The following is a 17704-nucleotide window of genomic DNA, read 5'->3' on the forward strand; positions in this document are numbered from 1 at the left end:
ATATATATATATATACACATATTTAGACATCATTAGCTCACCATTTTTAATCTAAAATGTTGATTATAAAGTAACACAAAGCTAAATGAAAGTGCTAATTGTGTGCATGCCAGAAATTAATATTATTAGTTAAAGGGACATTAAACACCTTTTACTTTTGTGTGAAACATTGTGCTTGTCCCATGCTTCCTAAAGAGGCCTAAAGGCAAATTCTATTACCTAGATTTTTTAATGCATCTTTGCCATCTTCTGATCTAAGAAGAATGAAACAAATACAATTTTACACTCAAACGTAAGAGACTTAAAAGGATACTAAAGTCAAAAACATTGATGAGTAAGATAGAGCAAGCAATAATAAGAGACTCTCCAATTCGCTTTAGTTATCAAATTGTTCACAGTATTTTATATGCACACTTTCAGAGGCATCAGCTACTACTGAGCATGTGCAAAAGATCAGTGTATATGAATACAAGTCAGTGACTGGTTGATGACTGTCACATGATACAGGGGAAATATATTTTAAAAATTTGTCAGAAAAAAATCTACAGCGCTATTGCATTGTCTTTTTGTTACACACTTGATGATTTTACAATTCTTTTGTATATAATTGTCCTTTAATATCCCTTCATGTAAAAAAACCTGCATTGATACATATAAGAGAGTCATCATCTTTACAATTAATGATAAAATCATGTTTTAAATTGACATTGGTAGCATATATTTACAAGATGTGCATCCAATGTCAATGTTATCCATTCTGAATATATAAAAATACCACACACAGACATTAACTAAAATGATCTGTCATATCCAGCCACTGGATACATTAGGGCCGAATAATAAAGGGCTGAACACCCCCTGATGCCCTTGTTTCAGAGCGAGCCTTCAGGCTCACTGGAAACAGCAGTTAAGAAGCAGCGGTCTTAAGACCGCTGCTCCTTAACTGGTCTGCCTGCTCTGAGTGGTGGACAGCAATCAACCTGATCGAATACGATCGGCCTGATTGACACCCCCTGCTAGCGGCCGCAAATCTGCAGGGGGCGGCATTGCACAAGCAGTTCACAAGAGCTGCTTGTGCAATGATAAATACCGACAGCGTATGCTGTCAGCATTTACCGATGTCTGTCAGACATTATCCGCTGAGTGGATCATGTCGGACAGATCGATGATAAATTGGCCCGGTTATCTTCTATGTGCTGAAAATTTGGTTTGCTGACTTCGATTTTTTATTTATTACATCCATGTTACTTCACTCAATTCATTTTGAAAATATAACCTAAACTTCAAGTAGAAGCTATAGCAAACTTGATTAGAGATTATTTCCAAACTTGCTATGGTTCAGGCCCATTACCGATATAAACAACAAATGGAAATTCAACCTATAAGGCAGTAAACAAAAATACAGAAATCACTTAGACACACTGGGGCGCTGCTCCTTAACTTGTCCGCTACCTCTGAGGGGGCGGACAGCAATCAGCCTGATCGGATACGATCGTGATGATTGACACCCCCTGTTAGAGGCCGATTTGGCTGCGAATCTGCAGGGGGCGGCATTGCACAAGCATTTCACTGTGCTGTTGGCATTTATCGATGTGTGGCGGACAGCGGATCATGTCTGCTGGACTTTGATAAATCGGCCCCACTCTGTCAAACTAAACATTGAATTAATCAATTCATGAAGTTACAGTGAGCTGGATGCTCATTAAGGATGCCAGGTGTCTAGTATTCAACTGAACAGTGGAATATTTTAGCAAGCTGTCCAGCTAAATCTTCACAAAAATACTGGACACTTAAATATCCAGTTTTTTTTTTTTTTAAATCCTTGAATGTTAAATGTAAAAGGCCACCTATGCCTCAATGCATTACAAATATGGAGCAGAAAGAAGCAGGGAAGTCAATGGTGCTTAATCTCTAGTGTTACATGTGTTACTGGCAACTAAAGAAGTAATATAGATAAAGCTTTGATCAGGGACAGACCATAGTGCACACTCACCAACAGATTATCTTTTGTAGTATAGCAGGCAAACCTAATGCTCATATATTTTTCACTCTTTAGTCTCACTTTTTGTTGGGGGACAGTTCATCATGTTGCTAGGTAACAGCATAACTGGAATATAAAATAGTGATTAGCCAGTGCAGAGATTGGTGCCATGAAAGGTAATGTGGAGCTTGGTGAACACATGTCTGATGTTTGACAACAAAAGTGCAATAAATAAATAAGTAAAGCAATCAACAAATGTACTTAAAGGAATAGGAAAGTCAAAATTAAATTTGCATGATTTAGATAGAGAATGTAGTTTTAAGACACTTTTACATTCATTCTCTTGGTATCCCTTGTTGAAAAAGAAAACTAACATATCCTACAATAGTGGCAGCTAGCTGCTGATTGGTGCCTGCACACATTTGTCTCTTGTGATTGGCTAAATTGAGGGGTTCAGCTAGCTGCCAGTAATGCAATGCTGTTCCTTCAGCAAAGAATAACAAGATGATGAAGCAAATTTGATAATAGAAGTAAATTGGAAAGTAGATTAAAATTGTATGGTCTATCCAAATCCTGAAAAAAATGTTGGGGGTTTCTTGTCCCTTTAAATTATTAGTTAACGAGATGTCCAGGACACTGACAAAGTATATATCAATAAGGACCAGATTTAGAGTGGTATATTTTTTAAGTATGGTAGGACAAATTCCAAAAATATGCTTTCTACTCTACAGAATGGCTTTAAGTACGAGATGAGTTTGGAACCCATAAACCAAACATGCTGCTCTCAGCACAAGGATGCCAACTGCAATAATGACAATTCTAATGAACCTTGTGGAGCACGTTTTGGAACAGCAATAGCCTTTGTAAAGGATTTGAATCTTGATGGATTTAATGACGTAGCTATAGGGGCCCCACTGGAAGGGGATCATCGAGGTGCTGTGTATATTTATCATGGCAATGGAAAAACTATCAAGCAAAACTATGCTCAGGTATGTCTTCTATTTTTATATTTGTTATATTTTTATTCTCATTTGATAGTTATTTGACTTTGGTGCAGACAAAACACTTAAATAATAGTTTCATTTTTTATACTTAGCGCATTGTTTCCACATCATCCATATGAAATCAAGAGGTTTGTGTGGCTTATTATTTGAAGTAAACAGACTGCTTCTTATTATTATACTGCTTCTCATTTTATACTAAAATTTCAATAATATTCTATAATTGGATATACTCAGCATACACTAATGGCCCTCCTTATGTGATAAGCTTATATTATTGTTAAAGGGACAAATGTGCTTTGTTCTCTTGGTATTCTTTGTTGAAAGCAAAACCTGGGTAGGCATTAAGGCCGCCTATTATCTCAGTGCATTTCAACAGTTTTTCACAGCTAGATGGTGCTTGTTCATGTATGCCATATAAATAACACTTTCCTCACTCCCGTGGAGTTAATTATGAGTCAGCACTGTTTGGCTAAAATTGAAGTCTGTCAAAAGAACTGAAATAAGTGGGCAGTCTGCAGAGGCTTAGCTACAAGGTAATCACAGAGGTAAAACGTATATTAATATAATCGTGTTAATTATGCTAAACTGGGGAATGGATAATAAAGGGATTATCTATCTTTTAAATAATAAAAAGTCTGGATTAGACTGTCCCTTTAAAGAACTAAAGAAGCTTACTGTCCAGGACCAGGTTCCCAGTAGACTTCTACTGGGGACCTGGGAGCTTTAAAAATAAATAAATACATAATTACTGCCCAGGACTGGCTTCCCAGCAAACTGCAATTTCTGGGACCTGAGAAAAGAAAACAAGTAAACATAAGTACTGTTCAGGACCGGTTCCCCAGAGAAATGCAGCAGCTGTGGAGCACTGAGAATTAAAAAAAAAAAATCTATACATACTGCCCAGGACTTGGTTCCCATAAAAATATGAATATATATATATATATATATATATATATATATATACACATATATATACAGGGAGTGCAGAATTATTAGGCAAGTTGTATTTTTGAGGATTAATTTTATTATTGAACAACAATCATGTTCTCAATGAACCCCAAAAACTCATTAATATCAAAGCTGAATAGTTTTGGAAGTAGTTTTTAGTTTGTTTTTAGTTATAGCTATTTTAGGGGGATATCTGTGTGTGCAGGTGACTATTACTGTGCATAATTATTAGGCAACTTAACAAAAAACAAATATATACCCATTTCAATTATTTATTTTTACCAGTGAAACCAATATAACATCTCAACATTCACAAATATACATTTCTGACATTCAAAAACAAAACAAAAACAAATCAGTGACCAATATAGCCACCTTTCTTTGCAAGGACACTCAAAAGCCTGCCATCCATGGATTCTGTCAGTGTTTTGATCTGTTCACCATCAACATTGTGTGCAGCAGCAACCACAGCCTCCCAGACACTGTTCAGAGAGGTGTACTGTTTTCCCTCCTTGTAAATCTCACATTTGATGATGGACCACAGGTTCTCAATGGGGTTCAGATCAGGTGAACAAGGAGGCCATGTCATTAGATTTTCTTCTTTTATACCCTTTCTTGCCAGCCACGCTGTGGAGTACTTGGACGCGTGTGATGGAGCATTGTCCTGCATGAAAATCATGTTTTTCTTGAAGGATGCAGACTTCTTCCTGTACCACTGCTTGAAAAAGGTGTCTTCCAGAAACTGGCAGTAGGACTGGGAGTTGAGCTTGACTCCATCCTCAACCCGAAAAGGCCCCACAAGCTCATCTTTGATGATACCAGCCCAAACCAGTACTCCACCTCCACCTTGCTGGCGTCTGAGTCGGACTGGAGCTCTCTGCCCTTTACCAATCCAGCCACGGGCCCATCCATCTGGCCCATCAAGACTCACTCTCATTTCATCAGTCCATAAAACCTTAGAAAAATCAGTCTTGAGATATTTCTTGGCCCAGTCTTGACGTTTCAGCTTGTGTGTCTTGTTCAGTGGTAGTCGTCTTTCAGCCTTTCTTACCTTGGCCATGTCTCTGAGTATTGCACACCTTGTGCTTTTGGGCACTCCAGTGATGTTGCAGCTCTGAAATATGGCCAAACTGGTGGCAAGTGGCATCTTGGCAGCTGCACGCTTGACTTTTCTCAGTTCATGGGCAGTTATTTTGCGCCTTGGTTTTTACACACGCTTCTTGTGACCCTGTTGACTATTTTGAATGAAACGCTTGATTGTTCGATGATCACGCTTCAGAAGCTTTGCAATTTTAAGAGTGCTGCATCCCTCTGCAAGATATCTCACTATTTTTGACTTTTCTGAGCCTGTCAAGTCCTTCTTTTGACCCATTTTACCAAAGGAAAGGAAGTTGCCTAATAATTATGCACACCTGATATAGGGTGTTGATGTCAGTAGACCACACCCCTTCTCATTACAGAGATGCACATCACCTAATATGCTTAATGGGTAGTAGGCTTTCGAGCCTATACAGCTTGGAGTAAGACAACATGCATAAAGAGGATGATGTGGTCAAAATACTCATTTGCCTAATTTAAAAAAAACATAATTTATGTAAGAACTTATCTGATAAATTCATTTATTTCATATTGGCAAGAGTCCATGAGCTAGTGACGTATGGGATATATAATCCTACTAGGAGGGGTAAAGTTTCCCAAACCTAAAAATGCCTATAAATACAGCCTTACCACATCCACAATTCAGTTTAATGAATAGCCAAGTAGTGGGGCAATAAAATAAGGAATATAAAAGCATACAAGGGGAACTGGAAAAATAATTGTGCTTTTATACAAAAAACATAACCACCATAAAAAGGGTGGGCGTCATGGACTCTTGCCAATATGAAAGAAATAAATGTATCAGGTAAGTTCTTACATAAATTATGTTTTCTTTCATGTAATTGGTAAGAGTCAATGAGCTAGTGATGTATGGGATAGAAATACCCAAGATGTGAAAGTCCACAGAAAAGTCACTAGAGAGGGAAGGATAAAATAACAACAGCTATTTACACTGAGAAATTAAATCCACACAATACATATGTTTTCCTTGAAAACACTTAAATCAAAAGCAGTAGAATCAAACTGAAAAAGCTGCCTGAAGAACTTTTTCTACCAAAGACTGCTTCAGAAGCAAATACATCAAAATGGTAAAAACAATAAAAGAAAGCAAAGAAGACCAAATAACTGATTTGCAAATTTGATCAACCTAAGCTTCATTCTGAAAAAGCCCACGAAAAGGGTGACTGAACTTAGTAGAATGAACTGTAAAACTCTGAGGCGGAGCCTGCCCTGCCTCAAAATAAGCCTTGAAAAACAAAAGCTATAATCAGGATGCCAAAAAATGGCAGAGGCTTCCTAACCTTTTCTGGAACCAGAGAAACAGCAGATAGACTAGAAGTCTTCTGAAATCCTAGTAACCTCGATATAGCATTATAAAGCTCTTACCATATCCAAAGGATGTAAAGAACTCTCAAAGAATTCTTTAGGATTAGGACACAAAGAAGGAACAACAATTTCTCTATTAATGTTGTTCAAATTCACAACCTTAGGAAAAAAAGAAGTCCACAAAACAACTTATGTAGATGAAAAAATCAGATAAGGAGACACACAAGAGAAAGCTGATAAATCAGAAACTCTTGTAGCAGAAAAGATAGTCAAAAGAAACAACACTTTCCATGAAAGTGGATAATCTTCAAACCAAATAAAACTCCAAAAAGGAGAAATTAATAAATGAACAGGCTTGATACCAACCAAAGCCTAAACAAAACAGTGACTATCAGGAAGTTTAAACAATCTTTCTAGAAAATAAAACAGAAAGAACAGAGATTTGTCCCTACAAAAAAATTGCAGACAAACTTATCCAAACCATCCTGAAAAACTGAAAAATCATCGGAATTCTAAAAGAATGCCCAGAGAATTTATGAGAAGAACACTATACAATATAGGTTTTCGAAACCTGATAATACATATTCCTTGAAACAGACTTATAAGCCTGCAACATAGCAATATAAACTAAGTCAGAGAAACCTCTATGACTAAACACTAATCAATTTCCATACTCCCAAATTAGTAATTTGAGATCCTGATGGAAAAATAGCCCCTAGAACAAAAGGGCTGGTCAAAGAGAAAGCGGCCAAGGGGCAACTTGGACATCTGAACAAGATCCACATACCAAACCTGTGAGACCATGCTGATACTATCAGAAACACATGACACTGTTCCAATATGATCTTGGAAATCCCCTTTGGAAGAAAAAAACAGAGGCGGAAGGATGTAGTCAGGTTGCAAAACCAAGACACTGCTAATGCATCTACCATCTCCACCTGAGGATCCCTTAACCTGAAAAGGTACCTGGGAAATTGAGAAAACACATCTGTATAGAGACACCACTCTCCCGGATGTAAAGACTGACGGCTGAGAAAATCCACCTCCCAAATGTCTAAAATCGAAGAAAATAGACAGGAGATGAATTCCATCTAAGAACGTATTCAAGATATTTCTTAATTGCTAAGGAACTACAAGTCCCTATTGTTGATTGACATATGCCACAGTTGTGATATTGTCTGTCTTAAAGCAAAAAATGAAAAAGTTCTCTCCTAAAAGAGGCCAAGCCTGAAAGAGCTCTGAAAATAGCACAGAGTTCTAAAATATCGATTGGAAACCTTGCCTCTTGAAGTTTCCAAACCCCTTGTGCTGTCAAAAGACCCTCAGACAGCTCCCCAACTTGTAAAACTGGCATCCATTAAGAATACAGTCCAGGAAGGACGAACAAAAGGAGGCCCCCTGAATTAAATGATAATAGACTAATCACCAAAACAGAGAGAGAAAAGTGTTAGGATTTCAAAATATCATCTGTGATATCTAAAAACAATCTCATTGATTCAGTATGCAAAGCAAAAGAGATCTCAGATGAAAAATGAGCAAAGGGAACCACGCCCAATGCTGCAGTTATGAGACCTAAAACTTCTATGCACATAGCCACTGAAAGAAATGTTCTAGACTGTAAGTTAGACAGGCTAATATCACTTACAATTGACTTTTGTCAGATAAAGACAAAGACATGAACACAGAAACATAGATATTGACGGCAGATAAGAGCCATAGGCCCAGCAAGTCTGCCTGACCTTACCTAACAGTATAAACTTATCTAGTTCGTAGGATAGCCCTATGCTTGTCCCATGCATTTTTAAAGTCCCCCACAGTGTTTGTTGCTACTACCTCTTGAGGAAGTTTATTCCATAAATCAATCACTCTTTCTGTAAAGAAGAATCCATCTAGAAACCCAAAAAGAAGTGACCCTTGACTGAGGAATCACGAAACTCTTAGGTAAATTAAATCCTCTAACCATCTCTTGAAGAAACAAATCTTAGTTGATTCATGAGGGATTCCACAAAAGAAAAGTCCATATATTAGAATACTGCTCTTTCATATGTATGTATTGGGTACTTGTAAAGCACGTCTAATCACCCATAAGGGACTGAAGACGCTGGTCATTAAATCGACCTCGGAAGGATGATAGGCTGAATGGACCTCGCCGGAAATCGAACCTGCAACCCTCAAGTTGCTACAGAGCTCAGCCACAGTGCATTTAGCATTTATTTAGCAGTTATCTTTCCGGGTTTAATAAAATAAAAGTTTAAGCTAATACCAAGATACCATCCAAATAGGGAAGCACCACAATACCCTACTGTTTGAAGACAGAAGAAGGACACCAAGAACCTTTGAAAAGATTCATAAAGCTGTCACTAAACCAAAATGGAAAAGCGACAAATTGGTAAAGCTTAAAAAGAAAATTTCAAAATCCACAAGTGGTCTGAATGAAATAAAATATGAGGATAAACATCCTGAAAAACGGAGTGGACATGAAATGGCCTTAACAAAAAGGCATAATAGTCCTTATAATCGTCAACTTAAAAGTTGAGACTCTAACAAAACAATATTAAAGCCTTCAGGTCCAAGAATGAACTGAATAAACCTTCCTTCTTAGGGACAAAGAATAGTATTAAATAGAAACCCAAATCCTGTTCCTGCGAAAAGAACTGGCAAAATCACTCCTAAAAAAAATTCAGTGTACTAAGAAAGAAAGATTCTTCCCATAGAAGGTCTCATTCTAAAAATCTTTTCAAACCCTAAGAATAATATAGAATTTGGAGTTCATCCAAAAACAATTTAATCTGCCCCCCACCAGAAGGACTGGTTTGAGAACCGCACCTTCATGCAGTCTAATAACTAGTAATTATATAGCGTTTTTCTCCCAGAAGGATACAAAGAAACACTTCTTCAGTGCTTACACTCAGAGTTAACCAAATTATCAGCAGGTCAATTATCAGCTGATAAAAACAGTAGATATTATAACCCAAATAAATAGTACACAATAAATTGACCTCAGAAGGCTAAAGGGCTGTATTAACCCTGCCAGGAAATGAATCTATGACCCTTGGATCTAGAAGAAGCGTTTGTAGTCAGAAATAGTAGTACAGTCCCAAGAGGGAATCAGAATAACCATTCTCTAGAATATAATACGGACTAGTCCTAAAGCCTGTGTACACAGGCCATTTTTGCAGTATAGCGGTTCCACCCCTTGCTCTCTCTCTATCCCCCCTCTTTTGCTCTCTCTATCCCCTCTCTTTTTCTCTCTCTATCCCCTCTCTCTTCTGCTCTCTTTCTCCTCCCTCTCTCTCTTTTGCTCTCTCTCCCCCTCTCTTTTGCACTCTCTCCCTTCTCTTTTGACCTCTCTCTCCCCCTCTCTTTTGCTCTCTCTCTCCCCCTCTCTTTTCCTCCCTCTCTTTTGCGCACTCTCTCACCCTCTCTTTTGCGCTCTCCCCCCTCTCTTTTGCTCTCTCTCTCACCCTCTCTTTTGCGCTCTCCCCCTTCTCTTTTGCTGTCTCTCTCCCTCTCTTTTGCTCTCTCTCTCCCCCTTTCTTTTGCTCTCCCCCTTTCTTTTGCTCTCTCCCCTCTCTGTTTTGCTGTCTTTTCCCCCTCTTTTGCTCTCTCTATCCCCCCTCTTTTGCTCTCTCCTCCTCTCTTTTGCTCTTTCCCCCCTCTCTTTTGCTCTCTTAAACCCCCTCTTTTACCCTCTCCCCCCCTTTTTTGCTCTCTCCCCCTCTCTTTTGCTGTCTCTCCCCCTCTCTTTTGCTGTCTCTATCCCTCTCTTTTGCTCTCTCTCTCCCCCCTCTTTTGCTCTCTCTCACCCCCTCTCTTTTACTCTCTCTCTCCCCCCTCTCTTTTGCTCTCTCCCCCCCCCCCTCTCTTTTGTTCTCTCTACCCCATCTCTCTTCTGCTCTTTCTCTCCCCCTCTCTATTTTGCTCTCTCTCTCACCCTCTCTTTTGCTCTCTCCCCCTCTCTTTGCTCTCTCTAACACCCCTCTTTTACTCTCTCTCTTCCCCCCTTTTTTTTGCTCTCTCCCCCCTCTCTTTTGCTGTCTCTCCCTCTCTTTTGCTCTCTCAATCCCCCCTCTTTTGCTATCTTTCTCCCCCCTCTATTTTGCTCTCTCTCCCTCCTCTCTTTTGCTCTCTCTCCCCCCTCTTTGTGCTCTCCACCCCCACCTCTCTCCCCCCTCTCCAATTTGCTCTCTCTCCCCTCTCTTTTGATCTCTCTCTCCCCCTCTCTTTTCCTCTCTTTCTTTTTCGCTCTCTCTCCCCTTCTCTTTTACGCTCTCTCAACCTCTAGTTTGCTGTCTCTCTCCCCCTCTCTTTTGCTGTCTCTCTCCCTCTCTTTTGCTCTATCTATCCCCCCTCTTTTTCTCTCTCTATCCCCCCACTTTTGTTCTCTCTCTCTCCCCCCTCTTTTTTTGCTCTCTCCCCTCTCTCTTTCGCTGTCTGTCTCCCTCTCTTTTGCTCTCTATCCCCCATCTTTTGCTCTCTCTAACCCCCTCTTTTGCTCTCTTTCTCCCCCCTCTCTCTTTTACTCTCTCTCCCCCCCTCTCTTTTGCTCTCTCTCCCCCCCCCTCTCTTTTGTTCTCTCTACCCCATCTCTCTTCTGCTCTTTCTCTCCCCCTCTCTATTTTGCTCTCTCTCTCACCCTCTCTTTTGCTCTCTCCCCCCTTTTTTTTGCTCTCTCCCCCCTCTCTTTTGCTGTCTCTCCCTCTCTTTTGCTCTCTCAATCCCCCCTCTTTTGCTATCTTTCTTCCCACTCTATTTTGCTCTCTCTCCCTCCTCTCTTTTACTCTCTCTCCCCCCTCTTTGTGCTCTCTACCCCCACCTCTCTCCCCCCTCTCCAATTTGCTCTCTCTCCCACCTCTCTTTTGCTCTCTCTCCCCTCTCTTTTGATCTCTCTCTCCCCCTCTCTTTTCCTCCCTCTCTTTTTCGCTCTCTCTCCCCTTCTCTTTTACACTCTCTCACCCTCTAGTTTGCTGTCTCTCTCCCCCTCTCTTTTGCTGTCTCTCTCCCTCTCTTTTGCTCTCTCTATCCCCCCTCTTTTTCTCTCTCTATCCCCCCACTTTTGTTCTCTCTCTCTCCCCCCTCTCTTTTGTTCTCTCTCTCCCCCTCTCTTTTGCTCTCTCTATCCCCCCTCTTTAGCTCTCTCTATCCCCTCTCTTTTGCTCTCTTTCTCTCTACCCTTTCTGTTGCTCTCTCCCCCCTCTCTTTTGCTGTCTCTCTCCCCTCTTTTGCTCTCTCTATCCCCCCTCTTTTGCTCTCTCTCTCCCCTTTCTTTTTCTATCTTTTTCCCTCTTTTGCTGTCTCTCTTCTCCTCTCTTTTGCTCTCTCTAACCCCCTCTTTTCATCTTTCTCCCCTCTTTTTTTGCTCTCTCCCCTCTCTCTTTCGCTGTCTCTCTCCCTCTCTTTTGCTCTCTCTATCCCCCATCTTTTGCTCTCTCTATCCCCCTATTTTGCTCTCTTTCTCCCCCTCTCTCTTTTACTCTCTCTCTCCCCCCTCTCTTTTGCTCTCTCTCCCCCCTCTCTTTTGTTCTGTCTATCCCCCATCTTTTGCTCTCTCTCACCCCTCTCTTTTGCTCTCTCTCTCCCCCCTCTTTTGCTCTCTCTCTCCCCCTTCTTTTCCCTCTCTCCCTCTCTTTTGCTCTCTCTATCTCCCTCTTTTCATCTCTCTCCCCCTTTTTTGCTCTCTCCCCTCTCTCTTTCGCTGTCTCTCTCCCTCTCTTTTGCTCTCTATCCCCCATCTTTTGCTCTCTCTATCCCCCTCTTTTGCTCTCTTTCTCCCCCTCTCTCTTTTACTCTCTCTCTCCCCCCTCTCTTTTGCTCTCTCTCCCCCTCTCTTTTGTTCTCTCTATCACCCATCTTTTACTCTGTCTCACCCCTCTCTTTTGTTCTCTCTATCCTCCCTCTTTTGTTCTCTCTCTCCCCCCTCTCTTTTGTTCTCTCTATCCCCACCTCTTTTGCTCTCTCTCCCCCTCTCTTTTGCTCTCTCTATCCCCCCTCTTTTGCTCTCTCTATCCCCCCTCTTTTGCTCTCTCTCTCTCCCCTTTCTTTTGCTCTCTCCCCCCTCTCTTTTGCTGTCTCTCTCCCCCTCTTTTGCTCTCTCTACCCCCCTCTTTTGCTCTCTCTCCCCTTTCTTTTGCTATCTTTTACCCCTCTTTTGCTGTCTCTCTCCTCCTCTCTTTTGCTCTCTCTAACCCCCTCTTTTCATCTCTCTCCCCCCTTTTTTGCTCTCTCCCCTCTCTCTTTCGCTGTCTCTCTACCTCTCTTTTGCTCTCTCTATCCCCCATCTTTTGCTCTCTCTATCCCCCTCTTTTGCTCTCTTTCTCCCCCTCTCTCTTTTACTCTCTCTCTCCCCCCTCTCTTTTGCTCTCTCTCCCCCTCTCTTTTGTTCTCTCTATTCCCCTCTCTTTTGCTCTCTCTCCCCCCTCTTTTGCTCTCTCTCTCCCACCTTTTTTCCCTCTCTCTCTCCTTTCTTTTGCTCTTTCTCTCCCCCTTCTTTTGCCCTCTCTCTCCCCTTTCTTTTGCTCTCTTCCCCCTCTCTTTTGCTGTCTCTCTCCCCCTCTCTTTTGCTCTCTCTAACCTCCCTCTTTTGCTCTCTCTATCCCCCCTCTTTTGCTCTCTCTATCCCCCCTCTTTTGTTCTCTCTCCCCCCTCTCTTTTGTTCTCTCTATCCCCCCTCTCTTTTGCTTTCTCTCCCCCCTCTCTTTTGCTCTCTCTATCCCCCCTCTTTTGCTCTCTCTATCCCCCCTCTTTTCCTCTCTCTCTCTCTCCCCTTTCTTTTGCTCTCTCCCTCTCTCTTTTGCTGTCTCTCTCTCCCTCTTTTGCACTCTCTATCCCCCCTCTTTTGCTCTCTCTCTCTCTCCCCTTTCTTTTGCTATCTTTTCCCCCTCTTTTGCTGTCTCTCTCCTCCTCTCTTTTGCTCTCTCTAACCCCCTCTTTTCATCTCTCTCCCCCCTTTTTTTGCTCTCTCCCCTCTCTCTTTTGCTGTCTCTCTCTCTCTTTTGCTCTCTCTATCCCCCATCTTTTGCTCTCTCTATCCCCCTTTTCTCCAACATAGGTGTGTCCGGTCCACGGCGTCATCCTTACTTGTGGGATATTCTCTTCCCCAACAGGAAATGGCAAAGAGCCCAGCAAAGCTGGTCACATGATCCCTCCTAGGCTCCGCCTACCCCAGTCATTCTCTTTGCCGTTGTACAGGCAACATCTCCACGGAGATGGCTTAGAGTTTTTTAGTGTTTAACTGTAGTTTTTCATTATTCAATCAAGAGTTTGTTATTTTAAAATAGTGCTGGTACGTACTATTTACTCAGAAACAGAAAAGAGATGAAGAATTCTGTTTGTATGAGGAAAATGATTTTAGCAACCGTAACTAAAATCCATGGCTGTTCCACACAGGACTGTTGAGAGCAATTAACTTCAGTTGGGGGAACAGTTTGCAGTCTCTTGCTGCTTGAGGTATGACACATTCTAACAAGACGATGTAATGCTGGAAGCTGTCATTTTCCCTATGGGATCCGGTAAGCCATGTTTATTACGATTGTAAATAAGGGCTTCACAAGGGCTTATTTAAACTGTAGACTTTTTTTGGGCTAAATCGATTGATATTAACACTTATTTAGCCTTGAGGAATCATTTATTCTGGGTATTTTGATTTAATAATATCGGCAGGCACTGTTTTAGACACCTTATTCTTTAGGGGCTTTCCCAAAGCATAGGCAGAGTCTCATTTTCGCGCCGGTGTTGCGCACTTGTTTTTGAGAGGCATGGCATGCAGTCGCATGTGAGAGGAGCTCTGATACTTATAAAAGACTTCTGAAGGCGTCATTTGGTATCGTATTCCCCTTTGGGTTTGGTTGGGTCTCAGCAAAGCAGATACCAGGGACTGTAAAGGGGTTTAAAGCTTAAAACGGCTCCGGTTCCGTTATTTTAAGGGTTAAAGCTTCCAAAATTGGTGTGCAATATTTTCAAGGCTTTAAGACGCTGTGGTGAAAATTTGGTGAATTTTGAACAATTCCTTCATGTTTTTTCGCAATTGCAGTAATAAAGTGTGTTCAGTTTAAAATTTAAAGTGACAGTAACGGTTTTATTTTAAAACGTTTTTTGTACTTTCTGATCAAGTTTATGCCTGTTTAACATGTCTGAACTACCAGATAGACTGTGTTCTGAATGTGGGGAAGCCAGAATTCCTATTCATTTAAATAAATGTGATTTATGTGATAATGACAATGATGCCCAAGATGATTCCTCAAGTGAGGGGAGTAAGCATGGTACTGCATCATTCCCTCCTTCGTCTACACGAGTCTTGCCCACTCAGGAGGCCCCTAGTACATCTAGCGCGCCAATACTCCTTACTATGCAACAATTAACGGCTGTAATGGATAATTCTGTCAAAAACATTTTAGCCAAAATGAACCCTTGTCAGCGTAAGCGTGGCTGCTCTGTTTTAGTTACTGAAGAGCATGACGACGCTGATATTAATATCTCTGAAGGGCCCCTAACCCAATCTGAGGGGGCCAGGGAGGTTTTGTCTGAGGGAGAAATTACTGATTTAGGGAACATTTCTCAGCAGGCTGAATCTGATGTGATTACATTTAAATTTAAATTGGAACATCTCCGCATTTTGCTTAAGGAGGTATTATCCACTCTGGATGATTGTGAAAATTTAGTCATCCCAGAGAAACTATGTAAAATGGACAAGTTCCTAGAGGTGCCGGGGCTCCCAGAAGCTTTTCCTATACCCAAGCGGGTGGCGGACATTGTTAATAAAGAATGGGAAAGGCCCGGTATTCCTTTCGTCCCTCCCCCCATATTTAAAAAATTGTTTCCTATGGTCGACCCCAGAAAGGACTTATGGCAGTCAGTCCCCAAGGTCGAGGGAGCGGTTTCTACTTTAAACAAACGCACCACTATTCCCATAGAGGATAGTTGTGCTTTCAAAGATCCTATGGATAAAAAATTAGAAGGTTTGCTTAAAAAGATGTTTGTTCAGCAGGGTTACCTTCTACAACCCATTTCATGCATTGTCCCTGTCACTACAGCCGCATATTTCTGGTTTGATGAACTGCTTAAGGTGCTCGATAGTGACTCTCCTCCTTATGAGGAGATTATGGACAGAATCAATGCTCTCAAATTGGCTAATTCTTTCACTCTAGACGCCTCTTTGCAATTGGCTAAGTTAGCGGCTAAGAACTCTGGGTTTGCTATTGTGGCGCGCAGAGCGCTTTGGTTGAAATCTTGGTCGGCTGATGCGTCTTCCAAGAACAAGCTACTAAACATTCCTTTCAAGGGGAAAACGCTGTTTGGTCCTGACTTGAAAGAGATTATCTCTGATATCACTGGGGGTAAGGGCCACGCCCTTCCTCAGGATCGGCCCTTCAAGGCAAAAAATAGACCTAATTTTCGTCCCTTTCGTAAAAACGGACCAGCCCAAGGTGTTACGTCCTCTAAGCAAGAGGGTAATACTTCTCAGGCCAAGCCAGCTTGGAGACCAATGCAAGGCTGGAACAAGGGAAAGCAGGCCAAGAAACCTGCCACTGCTACCAAGACAGCATGAAATATTGGCCCCCGATCCGGGACCGGATCTGGTGGGGGGCAGACTCTCTCTCTTCGCTCAGGCTTGGGCAAGAGATGTTCTGGATCCTTGGGCGCTAGAAATAGTCTCCCAGGGTTATCTTCTGGAATTCAAGGGACTTCCCCCAAGGGGGAGGTTCCACAAGTCGCAGTTGTCTTCAGACCACATAAAAAGACAGGCGTTCTTACATTGTGTAGAAGACCTGTTAAAAATGGGAGTGATTCATCCTGTTCCATTAAGAGAACAAGGGATGGGGTTCTACTCCAATCTGTTCATAGTTCCCAAAAAAGAGGGAACGTTCAGACCAATCCTAGATCTCAAGATCTTAAACAAATTTCTCAAGGTCCCATCGTTCAAGATGGAAACCATTCGAACTATCCTTCCTTCCATCCAGGAAGGTCAATTTATGACCACGGTGGATTTAAAGGATGCGTATCTACATATTCCTATCCACAAGGAACATCATCGGTTCCTAAGGTTTGCATTCCTGGACAAACATTACCAGTTCGTGGCGCTTCCTTTCGGATTAGCCACGGCTCCAAGGATTTTCACAAAGGTACTAGGGTCCCTTCTAGCGGTGCTAAGACCAAGGGGCATTGCAGTAGTACCTTACCTGGACGACATTCTGATTCAAGCGTCGTCCCTTCCTCAAGCAAAGGCTCACACGGACATTGTCCTGGCCTTTCTCAGACCTCACGGCTGGAAAGTGAACGTGGAAAAGAGTTCTCTATCCCCGTCAACAAGGGTTCCCTTCTTGGGAACAATTATAGACTCCTTAGAAATGAGGATCTTTCTAACAGAGGCCAGAAAAACAAAGCTTCTGGACTCTTGTCGGATACTTCATTCCGTTCCTCTTCCTTCCATAGCTCAGTGCATGGAAGTGATCGGGTTGATGGTGGCGGCGATGGACATAGTTCCTTTTGCGCGCATTCATCTAAGACCATTACAACTGTGCATGCTCAGTCAGTGGAATGGGGACTATACAGACTTGTCTCCGAAGATACAAGTAAATCAGAGGACCAGAGACTCACTCCGTTGGTGGCTGTCCCTGGACAATCTGTCTCAAGGGATGATGTTCCACAGACCAGAGTGGGTCATTGTCACGACCGACGCCAGTCTGATAGGCTGGGGCGCGGTCTGGGGATCCCTGAAAGCTCAGGGTCTTTGGTCTCGGGAAGAATCTCTTCTACCGATAAATATTCTGGAACTGAGAGCGATATTCAATGCGCTCCAGGCCTGGCCCCAGCTTGCGAGGACCAGGTTCATATGGTTTCAATCAGACAACATGACGACTGTTGCGTACATCAACCATCAGGGGGGAACAAGGAGTTCCCTAGCGATGGAAGAAGTAACCAAAATTATTCTTTGGGCGGAGTCTCACTCCTGCCACCTGTCTGCTATCCACATCCCAGGAGTGGAAAATTGGGAAGCGGATTTTCTGAGTCGTCAGACATTGCATCCGGGGGAGTGGGAACTCCATCCGGAAATCTTTGCCCAAGTCACTCACCTGTGGGGCATTCCAGACATGGATCTGATGGCCTCTCGTCAGAACTTCAAAGTTCCTTGCTACGGGGCCAGATCCAGGGATCCCAAGGCGGCTCTAGTGGATGCACTAGTAGCACCTTGGACCTTCAAACTAGCTTATGTGTTCCCGCCATTTCCTCTCATCCCCAGGCTGATAGCCAGGATCAAGCAGGAGAGGGCGTCGGTGATCTTGATAGCTCCTGCGTGGCCACGCAGGACTTGGTATGCAGATCTGGTGAATATGTCATCGGCTCCACCTTG

General features: G+C 42.2%; 1 protein-coding gene across 1 annotated transcript in view; it reads left to right on the top strand.

Annotated features, from left to right (window-relative positions):
* The window catches only part of ITGA1 (integrin subunit alpha 1), a 359476-nt gene that overhangs the window by 194722 nt on the left and 147050 nt on the right, over nucleotides 1-17704 (top strand). Inside the window, exon 14 of the mRNA XM_053701263.1 lies at nucleotides 2713-2970. Within this exon, the coding sequence (XP_053557238.1) occupies nucleotides 2713-2970 (258 nt within the window). The remainder of the gene's footprint in view (nucleotides 1-2712; nucleotides 2971-17704) is intronic.

Source organism: Bombina bombina, chromosome 2 (genome assembly GCF_027579735.1).
Source record: "Bombina bombina isolate aBomBom1 chromosome 2, aBomBom1.pri, whole genome shotgun sequence".
Classification (NCBI taxonomy): domain Eukaryota; kingdom Metazoa; phylum Chordata; class Amphibia; order Anura; family Bombinatoridae; genus Bombina; species Bombina bombina.